Source organism: Telopea speciosissima, chromosome 4 (assembly GCF_018873765.1).
Source record: "Telopea speciosissima isolate NSW1024214 ecotype Mountain lineage chromosome 4, Tspe_v1, whole genome shotgun sequence".
Taxonomy (NCBI): Eukaryota; Viridiplantae; Streptophyta; class Magnoliopsida; order Proteales; family Proteaceae; genus Telopea; species Telopea speciosissima.
The window spans coordinates 52,512,029-52,536,920 of record NC_057919.1 but is presented as its reverse complement, the minus strand read 5'-3'; the positions used below and the strand labels follow the sequence as shown (position 1 = coordinate 52,536,920).

Below are 24,892 nucleotides of genomic sequence, written 5' to 3'. Positions count from 1 at the left end.
GAAAAACAAGAAAAAGAAAAGACAGGGAAGGAAAATCGTGGAAGGGGGTTTGAGTGTTCAAATTTTAGGATTTTGTGAGAAGATTTCCAAGGCTGAATTAAAGATTGGAACTTGGAGTATGATGGAGTGAAGGGCCAAAGCTAGGATCAAGACTTTGTATTCTTCAACAAGGTAGGTTTTCCATCCTTGAATTCTGATTTGTAGTCTCTTGAGAGAAAATTTCATAAATGGGATGGAAAAATAGGGCTGTGATGCTTGAGAAAACATTATGAATTTTATATTGGTTAAGGCATACATTATTTTTGTTATATTGCTGTTTTTGTAATTTAAATCATGGTTGAGAAGCATGGAAAATTCGGATACAAGAGGTGATGAGAGAGAAAGTAACTGATTTTTCTTGTTTCCGAAATTTCTGGGTTGGACAGGACAGTAGCCCAAGATTGTTCATGTTATTTACCATAGTTAGGGATTGATTCATGGTCTTAAATAATTATTGGGAGTGTATATATGTGTTAATATTATCTCCTGAAAATTTCATTAAGAAATAAGTTCATTTGACATGTTTATAAATTCGTGCTCACAGACAGGTCACTGTGAGGGTAGTTTTTTGTACACGAGATTGAGAGAGGTGTACGAGGGACTTATACTTTGAATTTTGATCTAATTTTTGGATTGAATGAACTATAACGAGTCCTACAAAATATTGAAAAAGAATGAAGACATTTTAATTCTGGAAAATGGATTTATGATTTTTACAAGTTGATGACTCCAATTCTGTCTTAGTTAGAATGATGTTTTTGAAATGTTTGGAACTCTATGATAGGAGGGGTTTCAGGATGTATGGTCTTATTATGAAATAAATACTTAGATGTTAGCTTTCAGTATCCACTGATCTTGTTCACAATCAGCACATAAGCAAACAATGAGCAAGAGACGAAAGACTTAACGTGGTTCAACTTTCTAGGACTGGAAGCCTACGTCCGCAGCAGGAAATCCCTCTACTCACTCTTGATTGTGAGGAGGGTGATCTTCTTTCTTAAATAGAAAATTACAACAAGGATTACACTCTTGATAGGATAAGGATGAGCAACCCATAGAGTCCCAATTACACCCATCAACAGCTATAGAATCCCGATTACACTTACCAACCATATATACTAGATTCCCTAGTAGATCTGGTGCGCTAATCTCGCTAACACTCCCCCTCCAAGTTGGAGCAAAGATGTCTTCAGAGGTCAACTTGGATAGCATATTTTGAAAGATTCCTCCAGATAAGGCCTTGGTACACATATCAGCAAGTTGATCTTTACTCTGAGTATATTGAGTTTTAATGACCTTGGCTTGGATCTTTTCACGAATAAAGTGGCAGTCAACTTCTATGTGCTTCGTTCTCTCATGGAAGATAGGATTGGAAGCAATGTGTATGGCTGCCTGATTATCACCAAATAATTTCATGGGAAGATTTGAAGACTCTAGACCGAGCTCTGTAATCAAGGAACGAAGCCAGACCAACTCACTGGTAGCTAATGCCATTGCTCTGTATTCAGCTTCAGCACTTGAGCGGGCAACAACACTCTGTTTTTTGCTTTTCCAAGTGACTAAGTTACCTCCAATGAAGGTGCAAAATCCGGTAGTAGATCTTCTGTCAGTAGGAGATTCGGCCCAGTCGGCATCTGCATAACCAATGATTGTAGTGTGACCATTCTTCTTCATCCACATTCCTCTGCTAGGACAAGACTTTAGGTATCGTAGGATACGATCAATGAGATCCATATGCCTTTCAGTGGGGGAATGCATGAATTGGCTTACATAGCTAACAACATACATGATGTCAGGTCTTGTAATGGTTAAGTAGATCAAACGTCCAACTAATCTCTGAAAGCGTCCACTGTCAGGCAGCGAATTATTTTTGTTAGCGAACTTACTACTATAATCCATGGGAGAATCAATAGGCTTAGCTCCAAGTTTCCCTGTTTCTTTCAGCAAGTCTACGGCATATTTTCTTTGAGACATAAACAGTCCTTTACTAGACCTAGCAATTTCAATTCCAAGGAAGTAACGCAACCTTCCTAAGTCTTTAATGTCAAATTTCTCATTCAGATGCTGCTTGAGCTTGGTTATTCCATGAAGATCGTTACCAGTGATAACGATATCATCCACGTAGACAAGAACCACAACAATCCCTATGTTACTTCTCCTAGTAAATAAGGAAGAATCAGATTGTCCCTTTTTAAAACCGACTGCAAGAAGAGCGGAACTTCATTTTCCATACTAGGCACCCGGGGATTGTTTCAATCCATTGATGGCTTTATTGAGTTTGCATACATAACCAGGTTTGTTCTCTAAAGCATGGCCAGAGGGGGAAGATCCATATAAACTTCTTCTTCAAGGTCACCTTGTAGGAACGCATTTTTTACGTCCATTTGAAACAAGTCCCAATCATGATTGATTGCAATAGACAATAACACACAGACGGTGTTCATTTTAACTACAGGATCAAAAGTTTCCTTGTAGTCGACACCATAGGTTTGGGTATATCCTGTTGCAACAAGTCTGGCTTTATTATACCTTTCAATGGATCCATCACTTTTGTGTTTAATCCTATAGACCTAGCGGCACCCAATAGGGTATTTTCCATTGGGAAGAGGAACAACGTCCCAAGTGTGGTATTTATCTAGGGCTCTGAGCTCTTCATCCATAGCTTTGACCCATACAGATAAGGTCTTAGCCTCAGAAAAGTTATTTGGCTCCCTGTGGGCATCAATCTTAGCCAAAAAGGCCTTAAATTCAGGTGCGATTTTATCATAGCACAAATGATTCTGAATTGGGTAGGCAGTAGCATAAGATGTGGAAAAGTCACGTAACCTGACAGACGACTAAGTGGCCTGGGTAGATCGACGAAGAGGAGCAATGGGAGCGTGAGTAGTTTCTTGGGTAGTTTCTTCTATATTACCTTCATTCCCAGCAAGTTGAATCATATCATCCCTATTTTTGTGAGTATCAACCTGGACCGCATCGACCTGGGTATCATTCCCATTAGCTGATTCAGATACAATAGGCAGTGGAGCAAATTCCACATTAAATTGACTATAATCATAGTCATCACCATCGTTCTCCCCCTGAATTTGATCCCTGCCAGGAAAGAACATGTGAGTTTCATCAAAGTGAACATCACGAGAGATAATCACCTTTCGGGCCATGGAATCTTAACATTTAGAGCCCTTTTTAACCGAAGAATAACCCAAAAACATGCATCAACGAGCCTGAGGATCAAGTTTCCCACTGGTTTGAGAGTGAACATAACACACACTCCCAAAGACTCGGAGATGAGAAATATTTATTGGTCGGCCAAGGAGCTCCTCCATAGGAGATTTGAAATTAAGAACCTTACTTGGAAGGCGATTAATCAGGTAACAACTTTTGAGAATGGCATCAGACCAAAAACGCTTGGGAGCATTGGCATTAAATAAGAGTGCCCTTGTCACTTCAAGTAAGTGACGATTTTTCCTTTCTGCGATGCCATTCTGTTGAGGCGTTCCAACACAGGAAGTTTGATCAACAATGCCACGGGTTCTAAGAAAATCCCCAAAAGGTCTATTAGTGTATTCCGTCCTATTATCAGTACGCAAGATTTTGATTTGGGCATTGTACTGAGTTTGAACCATGTGACAAAAGTTTTAAAACTCAGTTAACACATCACTTTTAGATTTCAGTAGATACAGCCATGTAGTACGAGACTTATCATCTATAAAAGTGACAAAATATTTACAATCATCTCGGGAATCAACAGGAGCTCTCCCCCAAACATCAAAATGTACTAAGTCAAATAAATCTGCAGAGGTAGTAATACTATGAGAAAAGGGTAACCGGTGTTGTTTTGAGTAATGACAACTACTAGAATCAATAGAAAAGGAAGGGTTCAAGGAGTGCAAAACATGATCCGATGGATGTCCCAATCTCCAATGCCACAGCTGAGCCACTGTTTCTTTATTTTATTGTGCTGCAAAAGCAATACCTGGAATATCCAAAAAATAAAGGCCATTTTGAAAACGGCCTTCACCAATCTTCCTCCTTGAAATTCTGTCCTGAAAGGTTACCTTATCCGATGAAAAAATGACATCACAATTTAGTTCCTTGGTCAGCTTGCTAACAGATTGCAGATTAGAAGACAACGAGGGAACAAATAATCCATCAAAAGATTTAGAAAATAGACTAATGTTTCCAAGCCCTTGAATCGACACATGAGTGCCATTGGCCACAGTAATGGGAGAGGAACCAGCATTAGTACTTATTAGTGATAATGCATGTGGGGAGTTGCACACATGATGAGTGGCTCCAGAATCTATAACAAACAAATCTTTAGATAGGGTGTTAAGAGAAAATATATTACCAGAAGTATGAGCCATGTGACCAGCATCAATTGGTCCTGAACCGCCATTCATCGTAGTGGAACCACCATTTTTCATCAGAAAAGATTGAAGTTGTTGAGCCAGAGTTCCAAGAGATGTATGCAAATATAAAGTTGCAGTATTATGTGAAGCAGTGTTAGCATCAGGAACTTTAGTGTCCACCCCTTTCTCTGTACTTGGGCGAAGGTGCGAATAAAGGACCCAGCAGTGGTCCTTGGTGTGGCCATCACGAGTACAATGGTCACAGTGATAGCACCCATGATTTTTACCGCCGCGCCCACAAGACGAAGAGGATGAAGACCGCTGCCCTTGAGAACTACCATTGGCAGCAAGGGCAGAATTTTCAGATACCCCCTCGCTACCAGATTTAGGATTACAAGTCATGGCATGGCGACAAGTTTCTTCTCGGTGAACTGTGGCACAAACTAAAGCGAAAGAGGGCAGAGTAGGACTCACATCTATCTCCTTAGGTCTTCATATTCAGATCGCAGACTTGCCAACAATTGAAAGGTTCGATCCTGCTCTTCTCGTTGTGCATAGGTTTCAACCGAGGCAGTAGGAAGGCGATACAACTTCATTTCGTCCCACTTACGTTTCATATTACTGAGATGCTCGGTGAAGGATTGATTTGGAGCTTGCTCCATGTGTGAGAGTTCTTGTTGTAACTCAAACACACGAGCAACATTTTCTACTTGTCCATACATGTCTTTCAATGAATCCCATAAAGCTTTAGATGTATCCGAGTAAGCAAAAATTTCATATACTTGAGGATCCATTGAATTGAATAACTAGGACATGACCAAGTTATCGTTGGCCTGCCATTCACTAAGTTTTGGATCAGTAGGATCAGGAGGTTTGATGGCACCATTAATATAGCCAAGCTTTGAACCCACCAAGGGCAATAGTCACAGCTCTAGCCCAAGGCAGATAGTTAAGGCCATTAAGGGTGAGAGATGTAAGACAATTATGAGTCTTGGTAGATTTATTAATCTCAGATGAAGGGGATGAACCAGAAGGTTTATCCATGGCAGCCATAGCAGTAAAAAACAACAAACAGAGACGAGAGAACAAGACTTATCTGCAGGAGAAGAGATCGACAAGATTGTAGTAAGCATAATCAACTCAGAACATAATAAAGCTCTGATACCATGTTCACGATCAGCGCATAAGCAAACAATGAGCAAGAGATGAAAGACTTAACGTGGTTCATCTTTCCAGGATTGGAAGCCTACGTCTACAGCAGGAAATCCCTATACTCACTCTTGATTGTGAGGAGGATGATCTTCTTTCTTAAATAGAAAATTACACCAAACACTCGTGATAGGATAAGGATGAGCAACCCATAGAGTCCCAATTACACCCATCAACAGCTATGGAATCCCGATTACCCTTACCAACCCTATATACCAGATTCCCTACTATATCTGGTGTGCTAATCTCGCTAACAGATCTTATTCAATATTAAGCACTGTAAGTATTTATTTTGTATTTTGATATCATTGTAGGTAAAATAGTGACATAACAGAATTTTACAATTGATCTTTTCCACTAGAACCTATCTTGGATTGAAGAGATTTTGAACTTGTTTGAGGATCCAAGTTAAGAACCCTAGGTTTTGGGATTTTTTTTGAAGAACAAGGACCCTCGGAAGGCCGACTTTAATTGGACGATCGGAATGCAAAAGTGTTGATAAGGAAGCATTGTTAATCAATGGTTAATATTGTAGAATGAATACATATATGTTTATGCAATGTTTATGGTGATATTGAGTAAAGATTTCTTGATATGACTATGTTAGGTCTCTATATGGTTGAATGTTGAATGATCTTATGGTTATTAATGGGAATGTAAATGGTACAAGATTCTATGAATGATGGCTGAAAATGATTAACAAAGAATGAAAATGAAAAGAAAGTTAAGTGCCGACGGGCCCAGCCAACATACGACCCAGTGCTCAGGAAGTGCCTATGAAGAAGGGTGTTGATGCCATCATTGAACCCATTCCAGTGTTTTGTAACTGGAGCCAATTCAATGGTACAACTGAACCCATTCTAGTGGTTTGTCACTAGAGCTACTTCGGTAGTACGACGGAGATATGCTGGATGGAAGTTTAAGACAGAAATGAAATTAAAAATGATAAAATGAATGAAATGTTACCGAAAGATAAACGATGGAAAGATTTATGAAAATTGACTGATTGAATGATTATTATTCAAATGATAAGGAATGATGCCATGCTTATAAATAGAAAATGAAATTTTAATTGCATGTTATATTGTGAGCATGATTGGCAATGTCATTTTTTACTGGGCGATAGCTCTGATCGTGTCATTATGTGATAAAAAATAAATCCTAATTAGAACTAATAGAACAGTGGTAAGTAGTGATCGAATCCACGGAGAACTGGAAGGCTAAAATGCTAAGGATGAAATATAGTCGTTTCGGATTTTGATTAAACTAAACAAAAAGACAATAATTTAATTAACTATAAGGGATACTAAAAATCAATTTGAGAGATGAAAGAGAGAGACTGTCTTCAGGTTTCGTATCCACATTGATTCATTAGTTAATCTATGGCATACACTTACGATCCATTACAGCTACAAGCCTAATGACACCACAGAATGATAAATTGCAATTCGACCTAGTTATAACCTATCTTGCCGATCACTATCGTCTTTCGCTTTTGGCTTAGCACGCTTAGTTCAGTCAGTTATAGATTATCATCGGTTTCAATTACAATCACAGGAATACCATTGCTTGAATAGAGAAGATGAATCGAAAAAACAAATTCCCTAAACTAGATTTAGCAATAAAATCCATTTAATGAAATAAAATTATAAGTCTTAGCATCAAGCAATCAAATGTATCATCCATAAATTTAATTAACAAAATTCATTGCTTCATCACACTTAAAGGCAGAAGATACTTAACCACTCATGTGGCTAACTAATAGGGGGCAGGAATGGTGATTTTCCATGAACGTGATACGCAGATAGAGAGCTGGAGCGGTTTTAATGGTGAGGCTGGTCTTCTTGCAGAATGCTGTCTAGGAAAATCCTTAGAAGAAGAAGAAGAAGAGAGAAGAGGAGACAATGAGACGAAGAATAGAATGATGGTGAGTGGTATTGTGCTCGGTTGTGGATGTTGGAGAGAGCGTTCTAGGAGGGAGGAGCCGTTCTTCAAAAGAAATATTAGGGAAAAACAAAAGAGAGCGTGAGAGATGGAGAGAAGAAAATGAGAGAGAGAGAGAGTCCGTGAGGGAGTCGTGAGAGATGAGAGGCATGAGAGAAAGTTGGGAGAGAGAAGGAGAGCGAAAGGGACATGAGAGAGATAGAATTAGGGAAGGAGAGAGGGAGTTTTTTTTTTATTTAAATCTAAAATCATCCTAAATTCCAATTTGATCAAAATCCACTTTTTGAAAATATCTCTTCATTCTGATCCTGGATGGACATAATCTGAGAATTAAAGTTGCTCCAATTAATGTTCGGGACAATATGAGCCCATTATCGGATATCTTCTGAAAATTTCTAATTTTCTAAAATTATGATTATGCCCTTGTGCTTGATTGTCATTTGTTGCCCAATTTCTTGGTCATACTTCTAATTTGAGGTGAAATCTTTTCAATGCCCTTGGGTCTTCAATGAAACTTCTTTCCATCTCACCCTTGATCACATGTAAGTCAATCCATGGGTAGACCGGTGCCTAAATTGCATAAAATCCTTCCATTCAGCATCTTTTATGTGCATGACCTTGTAACACCCTGCAATCACAATTACATAGCATAATGGAATTTAAACCAAAGATACTAAATTGGAACCAACAATTAAGTAGAAACTTAATGCATAATTACAGCCCGATCACACTCCCCAACTTAGACTTTTGCTCGTCCCGAGTGAAAGAAAATAAAAACTTCTCTGCTTATCACTCCATCAGCTTAATTTAACCACTCAAAAGCAAGTAAAATCATCATCAAATAATCAATAGCAAGGACCCTTAAGCATGTCAATAAAATCCAACAGAAATCTAAACAAAGAACAAGAAACTCTTTCAAGTTAGCCAACTCCTACTCATACATTCAAATCACTCATCTTAAGCTATGTCATAACGTCCAAGTGTTACACAAGTCCACTATTCATTATCATGCTTTATTTTTTTATTATATTTTTTCTCTCTTTTTTTTTTTAAAATTTTTTTAACTTCTTCAATCAGTGCAATGTCCTGACCCCTTAAGCTTTCTAGATGGATTATGCAGCGAGCTTTGGGTCAATTACTCTCAAGCCAGAGGGCTTTAAGGAATTAGGTGTAAAAACACCCCTCGGACTTACTTACTCAACCTAAATAGGCTACAAGTCAAGACTGGATTAAAGAGTCAAACCTTTTTTTTTTTTTTCAACTTTCCAACCGTTTTATGCGAAGCTCAATGTTTGTGACAAAGAGACCCGGTTACTAAGTAGGAAGTTATTTTTTTTTATTTTTTTAATTTTTTATAGACATTCCAGCTGTTTGACGCGAAACTCAATGCTTGTGACAAAGAGGCCCGGTTACTAAGGAAGAAGTCATAAATGCATGATTTTGGAAAATTTTCAACCACAAAGACTTGCATAGTTACACATGAATCATCATAAACATTCACTAAAGATGAAAATCCATATCTCAAGCAAAAATTTAACCAACAATGGAAGAGAAATAATGTTCTAATTTTAAATAACTGGTAAAAACATCAACAAACTCTAGAATCACCTACTATAACTCCTGATAACGACATTGAATGCTCTAGATTGAAATAAAATTTCAGCATGAATTCGTAATAAAGATCAAAGTTCAAAGTTGTGCCCTCCCCAACTTAAATGACATTGTCCCCAATGGCATGCAAAAGAATATGACATTATAAAACAATGGGAAACAAATAAAAACAAAGGAAAGGAGCAATACAACCTTGTGAAGTGGAGAACGACGATCATCAACCCGCACCTGCCATGGCTATCTACTGTCTACCTAAAAAACTAAGAAAAATAAAAACCAAAGTAACATGGTGGGTTGCCTCCCACAAGCGCTAAGTTTACTGTCTTCAGCCAGACAAAGAGTGGGGGCTTAAGAAAACTCATAAATTGGGTCAATCACATCAACAGACTCAATGACCTGACCATCTATAATACCATCCACATAGGGCTTCAGACGCTGCCCATTAACCTGAAAGAGTGCCCTGTTTTAGGATTTTGAATGGTAATAGCACCATGGGGCGACACTTTAATGATCACAAAGGGGCCATCCCAACGAGAACGAAGCTTACCAGGAAAGAGGCGTAACTTGGAATTGAAAAGCCAAACTTTCTGGTTAACCTCAAAAGACTTACGGACAATATGTTTATCATGAAAATTGTTTATCCTAGCCTTATAAATATGTGTGCTCTCATACGCATCATTGTGCATCTCTTCCAACTCTAAGAGTTGAAGACGACGGGTGGAACCACCTTTGACCATATCAAAATTAAATTGTTTAATGGCCCACAAAGCACGGTGTTCCAACTCGACAAGTAAGTGACAAGCTTTCCCAAATACCAATCAGTATGGGGACATGCCAATGGGAGTCTTGTAAGTAGTACGGTAGGCCCACAATGCATCATCGAGTCTCAAAGACCAATCTTTCCTATTCGGCCTAACCGTTTTCTCAAGAATGTGCTTGATCTCCCTATTGGACACCTCTACTTGACCACTGGTCTGTGGATGATACGACGTGGTAATCTTATGAGTAATAAAATACTTTCGCAGTAGAGCCCCAAAAATCCAGTCCTTAAAATGAGAGCCACCATCACTAATGATGGCACGTGGAAATCCAAAGCGACTGAAAATATGGCTCTGTACAAACTTAACCACCACATTGTGATCATTGGTTCGAGTAGCTAATGCCTCAACCCACTTAGACACATAGTCTACCACAACCAAAATATACTCAAGGCCGAAAGATGAAGGAAAAGGTCCCATGAAATCTATATCCCACACATCAAAGATCTCAACAACTAGAATAAGATTAAGGGGCATCATATCTCTACGAGACATATTTCCAACTTTCTGGCATTGGACACAATTGCGACAAAACTCATGGGCATCTCTAAAAATAGTAGGCCAAAAGAAACCACTTTGTAAAACCTTGGCAGTAGTTTTCTTGCCACTAAAATGCCCTCCACATGCAAGAGTGTGATAAAAGGTAAGGATACTATGAAACTCACTCTCGGGGACACAACAGTGAATGACTTGGTCAGGACAGTACTTGAATAATTCCGGGTCCTCCTAATAATAGAACTTTAGCTGTGAGAAGAATCTATCTTTCTCTTGCTTACTCCAACTATCAGTAAGCTTCCCAATAGCCAGGTAGTTCACAATATGTGCAAACCAAGGAGAAGGAGTATGAGAAACTGCAAACAATTGCTCATCAGGGAAGGATTCTCTAACCAACTCAGTGGTGGAGGGAGACTCAACTAAGATCCTAGATAAATGATCTGCTACCACATTTTTGGAACCTTTTTTGTCCCAAATTTCTAAACCAAACTCTTACAGCAGAAGAATCCATCTAATTAATCTAGGTTTGGTGTCTTTCTTGGCAAGTAAATGCCTAAGAGCATGATCAGAATACACCACAACCTTGGATCCTAAGAGATAAGACCAGAATTTATCGAGAGCAAATACTACAGCTAGCAACTCTTTCTCAGTGGTAGTATAATTCAATTGGGTTTTTGAGAATGTCCTGCTCGCATAATATATGACAATGGGTCTTTTGTCGACTCTTTGTCCTAATACAGCTCCAACCGCATAGTCAGAGGCATCACACATAATATCAAATGGCAGGGATCAATCCGGGGCCTGGATTATGGGTGCTCTAGAGAATGAAGCTCTAAGGGTATTGAAGGCTTGGAGGCAGGCATCATCAAAGATAAAATGTGCATCCTTGGCAAGGAGATTGCACAAGGATCTCGATATATGGTTGAATTCTTTAATGAACCGCCTATAAAAGCCTAGATGGCCTAGAAAGGAACGGATCTGCCGAATAGAAGTGGGGGGTGGGAGATTGGCAATCACATCAAATTTAGCCCTATCAACCTCTATCCCACGTTGAGACACAATGTGACCAAGCGCAATCCCTTGTTGAACCATGAAATGGCTCTTCTCCCAACTCAAAACCAGATTTGTCTCCATGCAACGTTTCAAAACTTTAGTAAACTTGGAGAGACAATCATCAAAGGAAGAGCCAAATACAGAGAAATCATCCATGAAGACTTCGAGAAACTCCCCCACCATGTCAGAAAAGATAGACATCATGCATCTCTGGAAGGTGATGGGTGCAGTACACAAACCAAAGGGCATCCTCCTAAAAGCAAATGTAATATAGGGGCATGTGAAAGTGGTTTTCTCTTGGTCCTCTGGGCACACCAACACCTGATTATAACCTGAATAGCCATCTAGGAAACAATAATGGCTTTAGCCTGCTAATTTCTCAAGTATTTGGTCTGTGAAAGGGCGAGGGAAGTGCTCCTTGTAGGTGATGACGTTCAATTTCCTATAATCAATGCATACCCGCCAACCTGTGGTTGTACGAGTAGGGACCTTGTCACCCTGGTCGTTCTCAATGATAGTGATGCCCGATTTCTTAGGCACAACCTTAGTGGGACTCACCCACTTCCTGTCAGAGATGGGGTAAATAATGCCTGAATCTAACCATTTTACCACCTCTTTCTTGACAACTTTGCACATGTTTAGGATTTAATCTCCTTTGTGCATCCCGAAAAGGTTTAGCCCCAGTAGATACGATGCATACAAATCGATGGGCTAATATCCTTCAAATCAGCCACAGACCACCCGATGGCAGCTTTATATTCTTTGAGAACACCCAACAGTTTGCTTGTTTGATCAGATGTCAAGTTGGAAGCAATGATGATAGGTAGCGTCTCATTCGATCCCAAGAAAGCATATTTCAATAAATCAGGCAATGGTTTCAATTCCAACACCGGTGGGGACTCAATAGAACTCAATGGTGGCTTCTTAGCCAGGGAAGGAAGTAACTCATACTTGACAGTCCACGAAGGATGGACAGGAGGAGTAGAGCCATCTAATAACGCATTGACCTCAGTAGTATACGCATCAATATCAAAATCATCACCTCTAGAGAAGGCCAGACACTGCTGCAATGGGTCATCTGCTAACATCACCAGTGTGCACTCTGCTACTACCTCATCTATAACATCAACGGAAGCACTCTTCCTCGCATTGGGGCCCTAAATAAGCATTGAAGATGTTCAATTGGAGCTTCTTATTACCAAAGGAATATCCAATGCACTTGATCTACAGTTGATGCAAGCATTGGTAGTAGCAAAAAATGAACGTCTTAAGATAATCGACTGTGGTTTCCCATTAGTATGTGTTTCCATGTCAAGGACTAGGAAATCCACCGAAAAATAGAGCTCATCTACTTCAACCAACACATCCTCAATGAAACCTCTAGGTACTTTAATGGAACGGTCAGCAAGTTGGAGCATAACCTGTAGGCTTCAATTCTCCAAACCCAAAAAATGATCATAAACTGAGCTAGGTAAAATATTAACACTCGCCCCTAGATCAAGAAGCGCTCGCTTAATGGCAAGTTTGCCAATGGTGCAAGATATAAGAGGGGCTCTTAGATCTTTAAGCTTAGAGGGGATTTGATTAGACAGGACTACACTAACCTGCTCAGTAAGATGGATAGTCTTAGGAATGTGGGTCTTCAGCTTACGCTTTTGAGTGCATAAGTCTTTCAAGAACTTAGCATAAGCTGGAACTTGCTTGATAGCATCTAGAAGGGGGAGATTGATCTGGACTTGTTTGAACAATTATATCATCTCTTCCATTCTTGCACCCTTCTTGCCAAATGTAGAAGAAGCTGGAGATTCTAAACAAGAGGGAAAAGGGGCTCTAAGCATCTAAACATCAGGGTTGTTACCCTCCCCAACTTGTTCAATCTCATGGTCCTCGGAAACTTGGGAAGCTTTAGGACTAGGTTTTGGACTCACCTCTTTCTCAGAATTCTCTGCAGGGGAACTCTGTCCAGGGGTTCCCAATACTCGGCCACTCCTTAAAGTCATGACTGCCTTAGCTTATTCATGGAAAACTCGGTGACTAGGCTGACTGTTAGGATTTCCTACCACCTGACTTGGTAGTTGACCTTCTTCTCTCCTACTTATGGCATCAGCTAACTGACCCAACTGAGTTTCTAACTTAGTGAGAGATTGAGTATGGGAGTGTCAGAGTTGAGTGTTTTGGTCTAACCCATTCAAGGCACGCATCACCTTTTCCTCTAATGATGAACTCATAGGCGGTGGAGGAAGTGGTTGTTGCGGCTCTCTATAGGCATTCTGTTGATTGGAAAAATTCTGCCTATAGGGTGGAGCTTGGAATCCATTAGGTTATTTCTAACCAAAGTTTGGGTGGTTCCTCCAACCAGGGTTATAAGTACTAGAGAATGGATCATTACCCGGTTTAGAGAAACTCTATGCAGCCTGGGCTTGTTCTTGAACATATTCAGGGAATTGCCCAGCTAAGGGACACTCACTCATATAATGAGAAGGATTGGCGCAAAGAGTACACACATCCTGAAAGGTTTGAGGAGAATTTGTTGGCTTAGGAATTTGCCCTATAGATAACAAACGATCTAAATTTTGAGAGAGCATGTCCACTTTGGTGTTTATGGCCACAGATTGACCTACCTCATAGAGACCACCTTTTCTATGGGGTCCAGTCATGGGAATTTTAGTCCTAGAGGCCGACACATGATGCAATGAATTCTCACTCAGGGTCTCAAACAATTGTCAAGCCTCAGTCTCACTCTTATGCATGAATGTACCTCCGCAAGAAGCATCCACCATCTATCTATGTCTATATGTTAGTCCATCATAAAAGCATTGAACTAACTGCCACTTAGGTACAACATGATGGGGACACTTTTTAATCAGGTCCTTAAGTCTTTCCCAGGTCTCATGAAATTGCTCACCATCAATTTGCGAAAAGCTAGTGATAGCTCGCCTAATCTGATTGGTCCGACCTATGGGGAAATACTTTTTCAAAAACTCTTGTTGCATCTGCACCTAAGTAGTGATCACTACAGCATCCAAGGAATTGAGCCATTGTTTGGCTTTATCCTTGAGGGAAAATGGGAACAAGATCAACCTCAGAGCATCTTCAGAAAAATTATGGATTTTAACAGTTGAGCATATCTCTAAAAATTCATCCAAATGTTTGTAGGGTTCCTCATTGTTAAGTCCATAAAAAGATGGGAGCATCTGAATAACACTGGACTTAATCTCATATTGGGCTGCCTGAATAGCAGGAACCCTAATGCATGAAGTCGACATATAGGTCGAGGGAGTGAAGTGCTCACTCAATGGGCAGTGGTTTTGTGCGTTCTCTCCCATTCTTTTATTTTTTCTAATTAAACGCAAAGTTCTCTCAATTTCAAGGTCTAAATCAGTCAATGTAGGATGACAGGAACGACGACCAAGCATCAACTAAACTAAAAGCTATAAAAAAAAGTAAACTAATGACAAAAAGACTCACAATCAAGATGGGAAGACATCATAAAATTGAACTAAACAAATCAAATAGAAGAGATAGGGTATATACCTGAAACGCCTAGCTCCAATGAAGATCGATCCTCACTTGAACTTTGCCGCATACAAGAACGAATAACCAATAAAAAAAAAATTACACATATGATCTTAAGGGGAAGGGCGAATAAAATTCTACTTTAACAATGATGAGAACAAAATAAAAGAGTGGAAGATAAATAAATAAAAAAAAAATGTGTGCAAGGGGGTTGAATGCAAGCTCAACAAGTTGGGCTGAAAATGGCACACTTGTCCTTGCTCTTCAAACTGGGCTGCCTGCAAAACATAATAAAAGCAACTTAGACTGAACTAAAATTAAACTAAAAAAGAAATTAAAAAGAAAAATTCTGATTGTGTTTTTTTTCTTTAAAAAAATATCTGAAATTAAAACAAAAAAAAACTAAATAGAAAAAGAAACAACTAAATCAATCTTAGCAAACCATGCTTCGGTTCCCCGACAACAACGTCAAAATTTGATCGTGTGGTTATGTGATAAAAAATAAACCCTAATTAGAACTAATAGAACAGTGTTAAGTAGGGATCGAATCCACGGGGAATTGAAAGGCTAAAATGCTAAGGATGAAATATAGTCGTTTCGGATTTTGATTAAACTAAATAAAAAGCAATAATTTAATTAACTATAAGGGATACTAAAAATCAATTTGAGAGATGAAAGAGAGAGAGACTGTCTTCAGGTTTCGAATTCACATTGATTCATTAATTAATTTATGGCATACACTTACGGTTCATTATAGCTACAAGCCTAATGACACCACAAAATGATAAATTGCAATTCGACCTAGTTATAACCTATCTTGCCGATCACTATCGCCTTTCACTTTTGGCTTAGCACGCTTAGTTCGGTCAGTTATAGACTATCATCGATTTCAATTACAATCATAGGAATACCATTGCTTGAATAGAGAAGATGAATCACATAAATAAATTCCTTAAACTAGATTTAGCAATAAAATCCGTTCAATGAAATAAAATTATAAGTCTTAGCATCAAGCAATCAAATGTATCATCCATAAATTTAATTAATAAAATTCAATGCTTCATCTACACTTAAAGACAGAAGATACTTAGCCACTCATGAGGCTAACTGACAAGGGGCTGCAATGGTGTTCTTCCATGAACGTGATACGCAGATAGAGAGTTGGAGCGGCTTCAATGGTGGGGCTAGTCTTCTTGCGAAATGCTGTCCAAGAAAATCCTTAGAAGAAGAAGAAAAGAGAAGAGGAAATGATGAGACGAAGGATGGAATGATGGTGAATGGTACTCTGCTCGATTGTGGATGTTGGAGAGAGCATTCTACAAGGGAGGAGCCGTTCTTCAAAAGAAATATTAAGGAAAAACAAAAGACAGTGTGAGAGATGGAGAGAAAAAAACGAGAGAGAGAGAGAGACAGAGAAAGTTCGTGAGGGAGTCGTGAGAGATGAGAGGCATGAGAGAAAGTTGAGAGAGAGAAGGAGAGTGAAAGGGACGTGAGAGATATAGAATTAGGGAAGGAGAGAGAGAGAGTTTTGTTTTATTTAAATCTAAAGTCAACCTAAATTCTAATTTGGTCAAAATCCTCTTTTTGAAAATATCTCTTCATTCTGGTCCCGAATGGACCTAATCTGAGAATTAAAGTTGCTCCAATTAATGTTTCGGATGAAAAGAGCCCAATATCGGATATCTTCTAAAAATTTTCTAATTTTTTGAAATAACGATTATGCCCTTGTGCTTGATTGTCCTTTGTTGCCCAATTTCTTGGTCATACTTCTAATTTGAGGTGAAATCTCTTCAATGCCCTTAGGTCTTCCGTGAAACTTCTTTCCATCTCGCCCTTGATCACATGTGAGTCAATCCATGGGTAGACCGGTGCCTAGATTGCATCAAATCTTTCCATTCAGCATCTTTTATGCGCATGACCTTGTAACACCCTACAATCACAATTACATAGCAAAATGGAATTAATTAAACCAAAGATATTAAATTGAAACTAACAATTAAATAGAAATTCAATGCATAATTACAGCATGATCAAGCTCATTCCTCGAATGATAATTTTTTTACAGATAAGATAGGCATGAATAAGGGCAAGGGCATTGCTATTGTCGAGCAAGATGAAGACTGATGTTCTGAGGATCATTTTTGGAGTCTATTACTTTGAAATAGATAGAACTTTTTTTTGTCATAAAGCATATTTATTTTAAAGGAGGATCTTGAACCCGGATGACTGTAATTATTTTAAAGTTCTATTCCTCTCCTTGGAGAGTATGGATTGTAGATGTTAGAGCCATCAGTACCATGTTTTAAATTTTAAATCGTTATCTTCCGCTTACAGTAATGTCTTTAATTATATGCACTTTGATTATATTGAATGCTTGAGCAAATATTTTCCTGTGCAGTCCCAACTGGACTTTGGTGTCATGGGCCCCACCTAGTCCTTGGATTGGGGTCGTTACAGTCTTGGTATCAAAGCAATAGGTTTAGATAGATTCTGTAGACTAGTGGTCTGATGGCATAGGAATGCTAACTGAACATAACTGAATTGAATGAAAACTGGATGGAATTGATTGTCAATGTAAATGGACTATTTAGAATGATGGATGATATTGAATTGATATTCTTTTTTATGTATGAGGAATTGATTGAATCCATATTTTTGGTGACCTGGTAATGGCACCCAAGAGAAGAAGAGGTAGAGGCCAGACTGAAGTACCCCAAGAGAGCCCTGCAATACCAGTGAATGAAGGGCAACCTCATATGGAACAAGTACTAGATGCTATTGGAAACCTTATGGGGGCATTACAGGACCAAACTAATCGGGTAGAGGTGACTACTCAAGCTACACCAACTATTGGTAGTGGAGGCAGAAGGGAAGTGACTGAGACTAGGGGTGTAAATGAATAGCAAAAATCCGTTTCCGTATCCGTGTCTGTATCCATTTAGAAATATCTGAATCCATCCAAAAACTAAATGGATGCGGATACGGATAGGCTATAGCTATCCGGAAAGCTATATTTACATGTGAACGGATAAAATATCTTATCCGTATCCGTGTCCATATCCGTTTAGCACTATCCGAATCCGTCTGATAGCTAATCAGATGCGGATGCGGATATAGCACTATCCGAGCCAAATTCGATCCGTTTACAACCCTAACTGAGACCGAGGACAAGCATGTCCTTAGATTTTAAAGCTCCATTGCGTCCAAGTGTTGATCAACATAGTGGATCATTGATTTGGAGAAGGTTTATGAGATGATCATCCATTATGTGCGCCACCTTTTGTTTCAAGGAGAAGCGACGCGGTGAAAATGACTAAGCCATATTGGAAGTGTCACCTAGGATGGATTCAAGGCGCATTTGATGACAAGTATTTCCCACCTTGTGTGAAGCAAAAGAAAATCTTTGAGTTCATACATTAGACTCAAGGAAGACAAACTATGATGATGTATGAGAGTAAGTTTGAGGAACTATCTAGGTATGCACCACACATGATGAGTATTGAGGAGATGAAGGTTCGATAGTTCGAGTAAGGCTTAAGGGTGGAGATCCGAAGAGTATCTCTCCCTGCAACTAAGACATATGTAAGTAGTCCACAAATCTCAGATTTATGAGGCTATGGAGAAGAATGCAACAAAAGATGAAGAAGTTGAACCAAAGAAAAGTTCAAGAAGAGTTTTGCTACCCCTACAAAAACAAGGGCAATTGGAAGAAATTCCACAAGAAAAAGCCCCAAGGAAATGTTGATCGTAAGAAGTGTGGTAAGAACCACAAGGGTGATTGTTTGGTGGGAACATTCACTTGCTTCAAGTGTAAGGAACCTGGACATCTTACAAGGAATTGTCCATCTCTGAAGGAGCAGCCAGAGCGAAACCCCTAAGGAGGGCAAGCCAATCAAAATGCCCAGAACAGAAATGACACTCAAGGAAACTAGAAGCCAAGAGCCTCTAGTAGGGTTTTTGCAATGACTCAGAAGGATGCAGAGGCATCTTCTGATGACTCAAAAGTGCAATGACTCTGGTAGGGTTTTTGCAATAGTAGGGTTTTAAATTATCGATTGTGTGTGTCTACACCTTCTGGAGGAATAATAGAGACATAATTAATTTGTGAATCATATGATGTAGAGATTATGGAAAAAAAATTTGACTACAGATTTAATTCAAATAGAAATGAAGGATTTTGATGTTATACTTGGAATGGATTGGCTAGTAGCATATCATGCTAGTGTTCTTTGTTTTGAAAAGAGAGTGGTTGTAAGACCTGTGAAGGAACCAGAGTTTGAATTTTTTGGGATGATGATAGGAACTCCTCCATCGGTGATAATTTCGACAATGCAAGCCCGAGAGTTACTGAGGCAAGGATGCCAAGGATTTTTAGCTTCAGTTGTTGACATTGAAGTGAGGGGATTAGTTTTAGCTGATGTACCTATTTTGAGGAATTTTTTGGACGTGTTTCCAGAGGATTTGGTAGAATTGCCACCCGAAAGAGATGTGGAGTTTGCTATTGAGTTGGTTCCTAGTACGGTGCCAATATCCAAAGCACCGTACCGGATGGCTCTAGTAGAACTGAAAGAATTGAAGGGTCAATTGGAAGAGTTGTTGGACAAGGATTTCATACGGCTTAGTGTTCACCGTGGGAAGCTCTAGTCCTATTTGTGAAGAAGAAGGATGGTACCATGAGGATGTGTATTGATTATAGAGAATTGAACCGGGTAACCATAAAGAACAAGTATCCCGTACCCCGGATTGATGATCTATTTGATCAACTTCAAGGAGCAAAAGTCTTTTCAAAGATTGATTTGCGATCAGGATACTATCAATTAAGAGTTAAGGAAGATGATGTCCCAAGATAGCGTTTTGAACGCGATATAGACATTATGAGTTTTTGGTTATGCCATTCGGGTTGACTAATGCCCTGGCAGCCTTTAGGGATTTAATGAATACAGTGTTCCATGACGTACTTGATCAGTACGTAATTGTTTTCATTGATGATTTTTTGATTTACTCTAAGAGTAAAGAAGAACATGAGGAGCATCAAAGGGCAGTATTACAGATACTACAGAAAGAGAAGCTTTATGCTAAGTTCAAGAAGTGCGAGTGTTGCCTCAACAAGGTCGTGTTTCTAGGTCACATTATTTCAGCAGATGGCATTATGGTAGACCCTAGTAAAGTGCAAGCTGTGATGGATTGGGCTAGACCGACAAGTGTAACTGAGATTAGAAGCTTTCTTGGTTTAGCTGGTTACTACAGAAGGTTTATAGAGGGATTTTCCACCATTATTGTATCATTGACCAGGCTCACTAGGAAGGGAGTTTGATTCGTATGGGCTAAGGACTGCGAAAAGAGTTTTCAAGAATTGAAGAAAAGATTGATTTTTGCCCCAGTGTCGTTTATTCCACAGGGAATGGGAGGTTTCATTATTTATAGCGATGCTTCAAGAAGCGGGTTAGGGTGTGTACTCATGCAACATGGAAAGGTAATAGGTTATGCTTCAAGGCGACTGAAGGTTCATGAACAGAACTACCCGACCCATGATTTGGAATTGGCAGCAGTGATCTTTCGCATTGAAGATATGGAGACACTACTTATATGGTGAGAGGTGTGAGATCTAAGGTTTACTTCACATTTTTGGAAAAGTTTGCAAAGATGTATGGGTTCTCAGCTAAATTTCAGCACTGCTTTTCATCCCCAGACAGATGGACAATCGAAAAGGACAATACAAATGTTTGGAGGACATGCTTTAAGCATGTGTTATTGATTTCAAAGGAAGTTGGGGTGAACACTTATCATTGGTTGAGTTCGCCTATAATATCAGTTATCAATCCACAATTGGAATGGCATCGTATGAAGTCTTGTACGAAAGGATCGTCGATTTGTTGGAGTGATGTTGGTAAAAGATAATTGTTGGGGCCTGAATTGGTACAACAGACTTCAGAGAAAGTAGAACTGATTCAGAAGAGACTAACGATTGCCCTCAGCCGGCAGAAACGCTATGCAGATGTGAGAAGGAGGCCTTTATAATTTGAGGAAGGGGATATGGTGTTTTTGAAAGTTGCACTAATGAAGGGAGTTATGAGGTTTGGCAAGAAAAGAAAGTTGAGTCTAAGGTATGTAGGACCCTTCGAGATTCTTGAAAGAGTTGGACCAGTGGCTCACATGCTTGCTTTACCGCCGGAGTTGTCCAATGTCCACATTGTTTTTAATGTGTCAATGCTGAAGAGGTACGTTGGTGATCCATCTCATGTTTTGAACTACCAACCGTTACAATTGAATGAAGATCTATCATATGTGGAAGAATCTGTGAAAATTCTAGACCGGAAGGATAAAGTTTTGCAGAACCGAGCTGTCTCGTTGGTGAAAGTCCTTTGAAGGAATCATACAAGTCAAGAAGCATTATGGGAGCTTGAGTCCGACATGTGGGATAAGTATCCCCAATTATTTGATGATCAAGGTACGTCAATTTCAAGGATGAAATTTTTATAAGGAGGGGAGGATGCAATACCCCGACCCAAGAATTTTATTTTAATATTGGTTTACTATCTTACTTTTTTGTATGACTGGACTGGATGGTAGGGAATCGATTTTCATGTTGATATCATTAATTTATGGTAAGATTTCATGTAATTATGATTTGGGTAATTTACACATACCACCCCCGAGGTTTAATGAAAGTATAATTATATCCCCTAGTTTTGGATAATTTGGTGTACCCCCCCAGAGTTTTATAAACGTTAACATATACACCCATTTTGTCAGTTAATGACTAACCACATAAAAAATAGGGTATGCGTTTCCAACCATTTAGACGTTTAGGGTTTGAAATTGTGGAAACCTTTGCACACCTGGAACTCGTCTTCATCCCCAAATCAAAACCCTTTGCGCACTGCAACTCGTCTTCAAAACCTGAGGGACATTAGCCAAGTGGCCCGATTGGCTGAAGTGGAGGATAAGATTAAGAATAAGAATAACTCAGAAGACGCAGGCAGAGGATCATCATATCTCACCTTTTTTTCCCTCTTTTATGTGATTGATAGATTGAAATTGAAACTCACTCTCCCAATTAGGCAATTAGTCAGAAGCGTAATGCAGAAGAACTTCGAACTTAATCAAGAAAGGCTTCCCGAAGCACGTGTTTCTATTTCACATATATATAACATTGATTGGCGGCTGTTTGAATAAAGCACGAAACCAAAGCGCCCAACTCCCAAACCCAACAACGTTGAAGCTCTTATTACCCTTCAAATCTCTCTAGCAGTTCCTATAAATATAAACAATTTAATATCTATTTTTAATCACCTGCAACTGTAAAACCCATCTGTCTCTTCTATCTCTTTAAATTGATTCTCTACTACCCATTTAATTTCTCTCTTTTTCTTTCTCTCTCTGTATATCCCCTTCAATTAAGTTGGATATATCGTATTTCATGGCGCCAACAGCATCATGGAAGTCTGAAGACAAGTTGCAGGTGTGCAAAGGGTTATGATTTGGGATTTTTTCCCAATTTCAAACCCTAAACTTTTAAACCGTTGAAATGGTTTTGAAACCCAATTGCAAGGGAAATTTTGTCAGTTCACACCCTATTTTTAACGTTGTTAGTCATTAATTGACTAAATGGGTGTATATGTTAACCTTTGTAAACCTCAGGGGGGGTATGTAGAATTATCCAGAACTGGGGGTAAAATTATACTTTCGTTAAACCTTAGGGGTGGTATATGTAAATAACCTTTATGATTTTTGCATGTTTTATAATGAATTATAAGCATGAGTATGATTGTTGGTCATGTATAGCCATGTAAGGGTATTTCTATAATTTTATAACCCTTGATCTATGTATATAGACTATGCATTGATTTTATACACTATGGTTTATAATTATAGAATATGGTTTAAAGTGTATGAAATATATGTTTGGTTCACTATTTGATTCATGGTTTACTATTTGGTTCATGTTGGTTCTTTGTGAGTTACTTTTTGGTTCAATGAAATAGGGAAACAAGTACATTATAAGAAACTCACTAGAAAGATTCTAAATACTAATTCACTATAGGTTGTGAACAAAAGGAAAAGAAGAGTTTGAGTGAGGGTTTAATGGGAAAGTTACAAAGGAAAAAAGAAGAGTTAAGTGAGGGCATAAGGGAGATTTCAAGTAAGATATAAATTAATGAAGAGATATAATAGGAAAGAAGAAGATAATGGAGGGGTATAAGGGAGAATTCAAGTAAGATATAAATTAATGAGGAGATAAAATAGGAAAGAAGAAGATAATGGAGGGGCATAAGGGAGATTTCAAGTGAGATAAATCCAAGAAAGAGAGAGAGAGAGAGAGAGAGAGAGAGAGAGTCATTTTTAAAAAGAGAGAGTCATTCTAAGAAAGAGAGAAGAGAAAGAAAAACAAGAAAAAGAAAAGAGAGGGAAGGAAAATCGTGGAAGGGGGTTTGAGTGTTCAAATTCTAAGATTTTGTGAGAAGATTTCCAAGGCTGAATTAAAGATTGGAACTTGAAGTATGATGGAGTGAAGGGCCAAAGCTTGGATCAAGACTTGGTATTCTTCAACAACGTAGGTTTCCCATCCTTGAATTCTGATTTTAAGCCTCTTGAGAGAAAATTTCATATATGGGATGAAAAAATAGGGTTGTGTAGACACTGAATTTTGTCATCCCTCGGCAATGATGACAACAGGACATGGATAGACATCGGTATCTCTCTCAGGAAAGACTATTGTCACATCTAAGCCAAATCACCCTATCATCCCTAAAATGACTTATAAGACCCTTTTACCTAATACTGAAGGAGGTACTGCTCACCTTCCTCAACCACAGCGGTCCCAAAAATGACCTATTTGGACCCAAAAGGTGAAAAGAGGGGGACCACATTATCCACGGCACCGTGGAGGTCCCCCACGGCAATGGTGTATGGAGCCATGCCACCGTGGAGGTTTTTGACGTCAGCAGGATGATGTCATCCATGATGCCATGGAAAAGTCCCCCACGACGCCGTGGTTGTCCTCCACTACGCTGTGGAGGACCTATTCGGGCCAGAGGTGTGGGGCACCCCCCTTATAAATAGGAGGGTCCCCCTCCCCTCATTTCAAGGAATTGTCAGGGTAGGGAGACCCTTCTAGTGTGAGATCCACCCCCTTTCAGCCCTGGTTTTCTCTCTTGAGAGTGTCTATTAAAGTGAGGTTCCTGTGTATGGGTAGATCCATCGATTACCCACTTGAGTGAAGAGCGCTCACCTCCTAGTCAAGATGTTATTTCGTTCGCATACGGATAACAAAAGCCTCCTTTTATAGCTATTATTCTATTTGTATACAGATAACGAGAATTTCTTAAACAGCCGTTGCTCTGCCCGAAGTCTGAGTAATGAAACCCATCTCATATAGTCCTTACTCTGTCCAACAAGAGAGAGGCAAGCCGAACGTCCGTCTCCACCTGAGCCATGGGACATCATATATTTCGTACTTGGTGCATTTTCATTTATTTCTTGTAGTTCTTGACAGGTATCTCTGTCTCTTCCTTTTTTATTATTTTTGGCATAATGTAGACAATTAAAGTAACTCGTTTTAGTGTACATAGTAAATGATTTTTCTTTCTTTGTTCTGATTAGTGCATCATAACTTAGCCTTGCATGTTAGTATAGGATATATTATTAAGGGAGAATATTCAAAAACAAGTATCTAGTAAAAGGAACGGTTTGTCTGGGCGAGGTGGGTGCCTAACACCTTTCCACCCTCGTAACCGGACTACTTACCCTGAATCTTTGACCAGACCATATAGAATCACATAGCCTTTTCCGCTAATCCCGGATGGAGCTACACCTATTGGGTCCTAGGCCTTAATCCTAAGTGGCGACTCCATT

General features: G+C 39.1%; 2 protein-coding genes and 1 non-coding gene across 3 annotated transcripts; 2 read left to right on the top strand and 1 right to left on the bottom strand.

Moving 5' to 3' along the window:
- Positions 1 to 9,973: 9,973 nt before the first annotated feature.
- Positions 9,974 to 13,521, bottom strand: LOC122659396. The gene is made up of 7 exons (XM_043854509.1): positions 13,380 to 13,521; positions 13,126 to 13,232; positions 12,721 to 12,942; positions 12,260 to 12,678; positions 11,989 to 12,086; positions 11,486 to 11,853; positions 9,974 to 10,480 (listed from the first exon to the last, which is right to left on the bottom strand). The coding sequence occupies exons 1-7, from the start codon at positions 13,519 to 13,521 to the stop codon at positions 9,974 to 9,976; spliced, it is 1,863 nt and encodes a 620-aa protein (XP_043710444.1).
- Positions 13,522 to 14,359: 838 nt separating this feature from the next.
- On the top strand, positions 14,360 to 14,465 carry LOC122660649. The gene has a single exon (XR_006332755.1). It is a non-coding gene; the product is annotated as a small nucleolar RNA R71 (small nucleolar RNA).
- A 6,605-nt stretch (positions 14,466 to 21,070) lies between these two features.
- LOC122659395 lies at positions 21,071 to 21,403 on the top strand. The gene has a single exon (XM_043854508.1). The coding sequence runs from the start codon at positions 21,071 to 21,073 to the stop codon at positions 21,401 to 21,403; it is 333 nt and encodes a 110-aa protein (XP_043710443.1).
- The last annotated feature ends 3,489 nt before the right edge of the window (positions 21,404 to 24,892 follow it).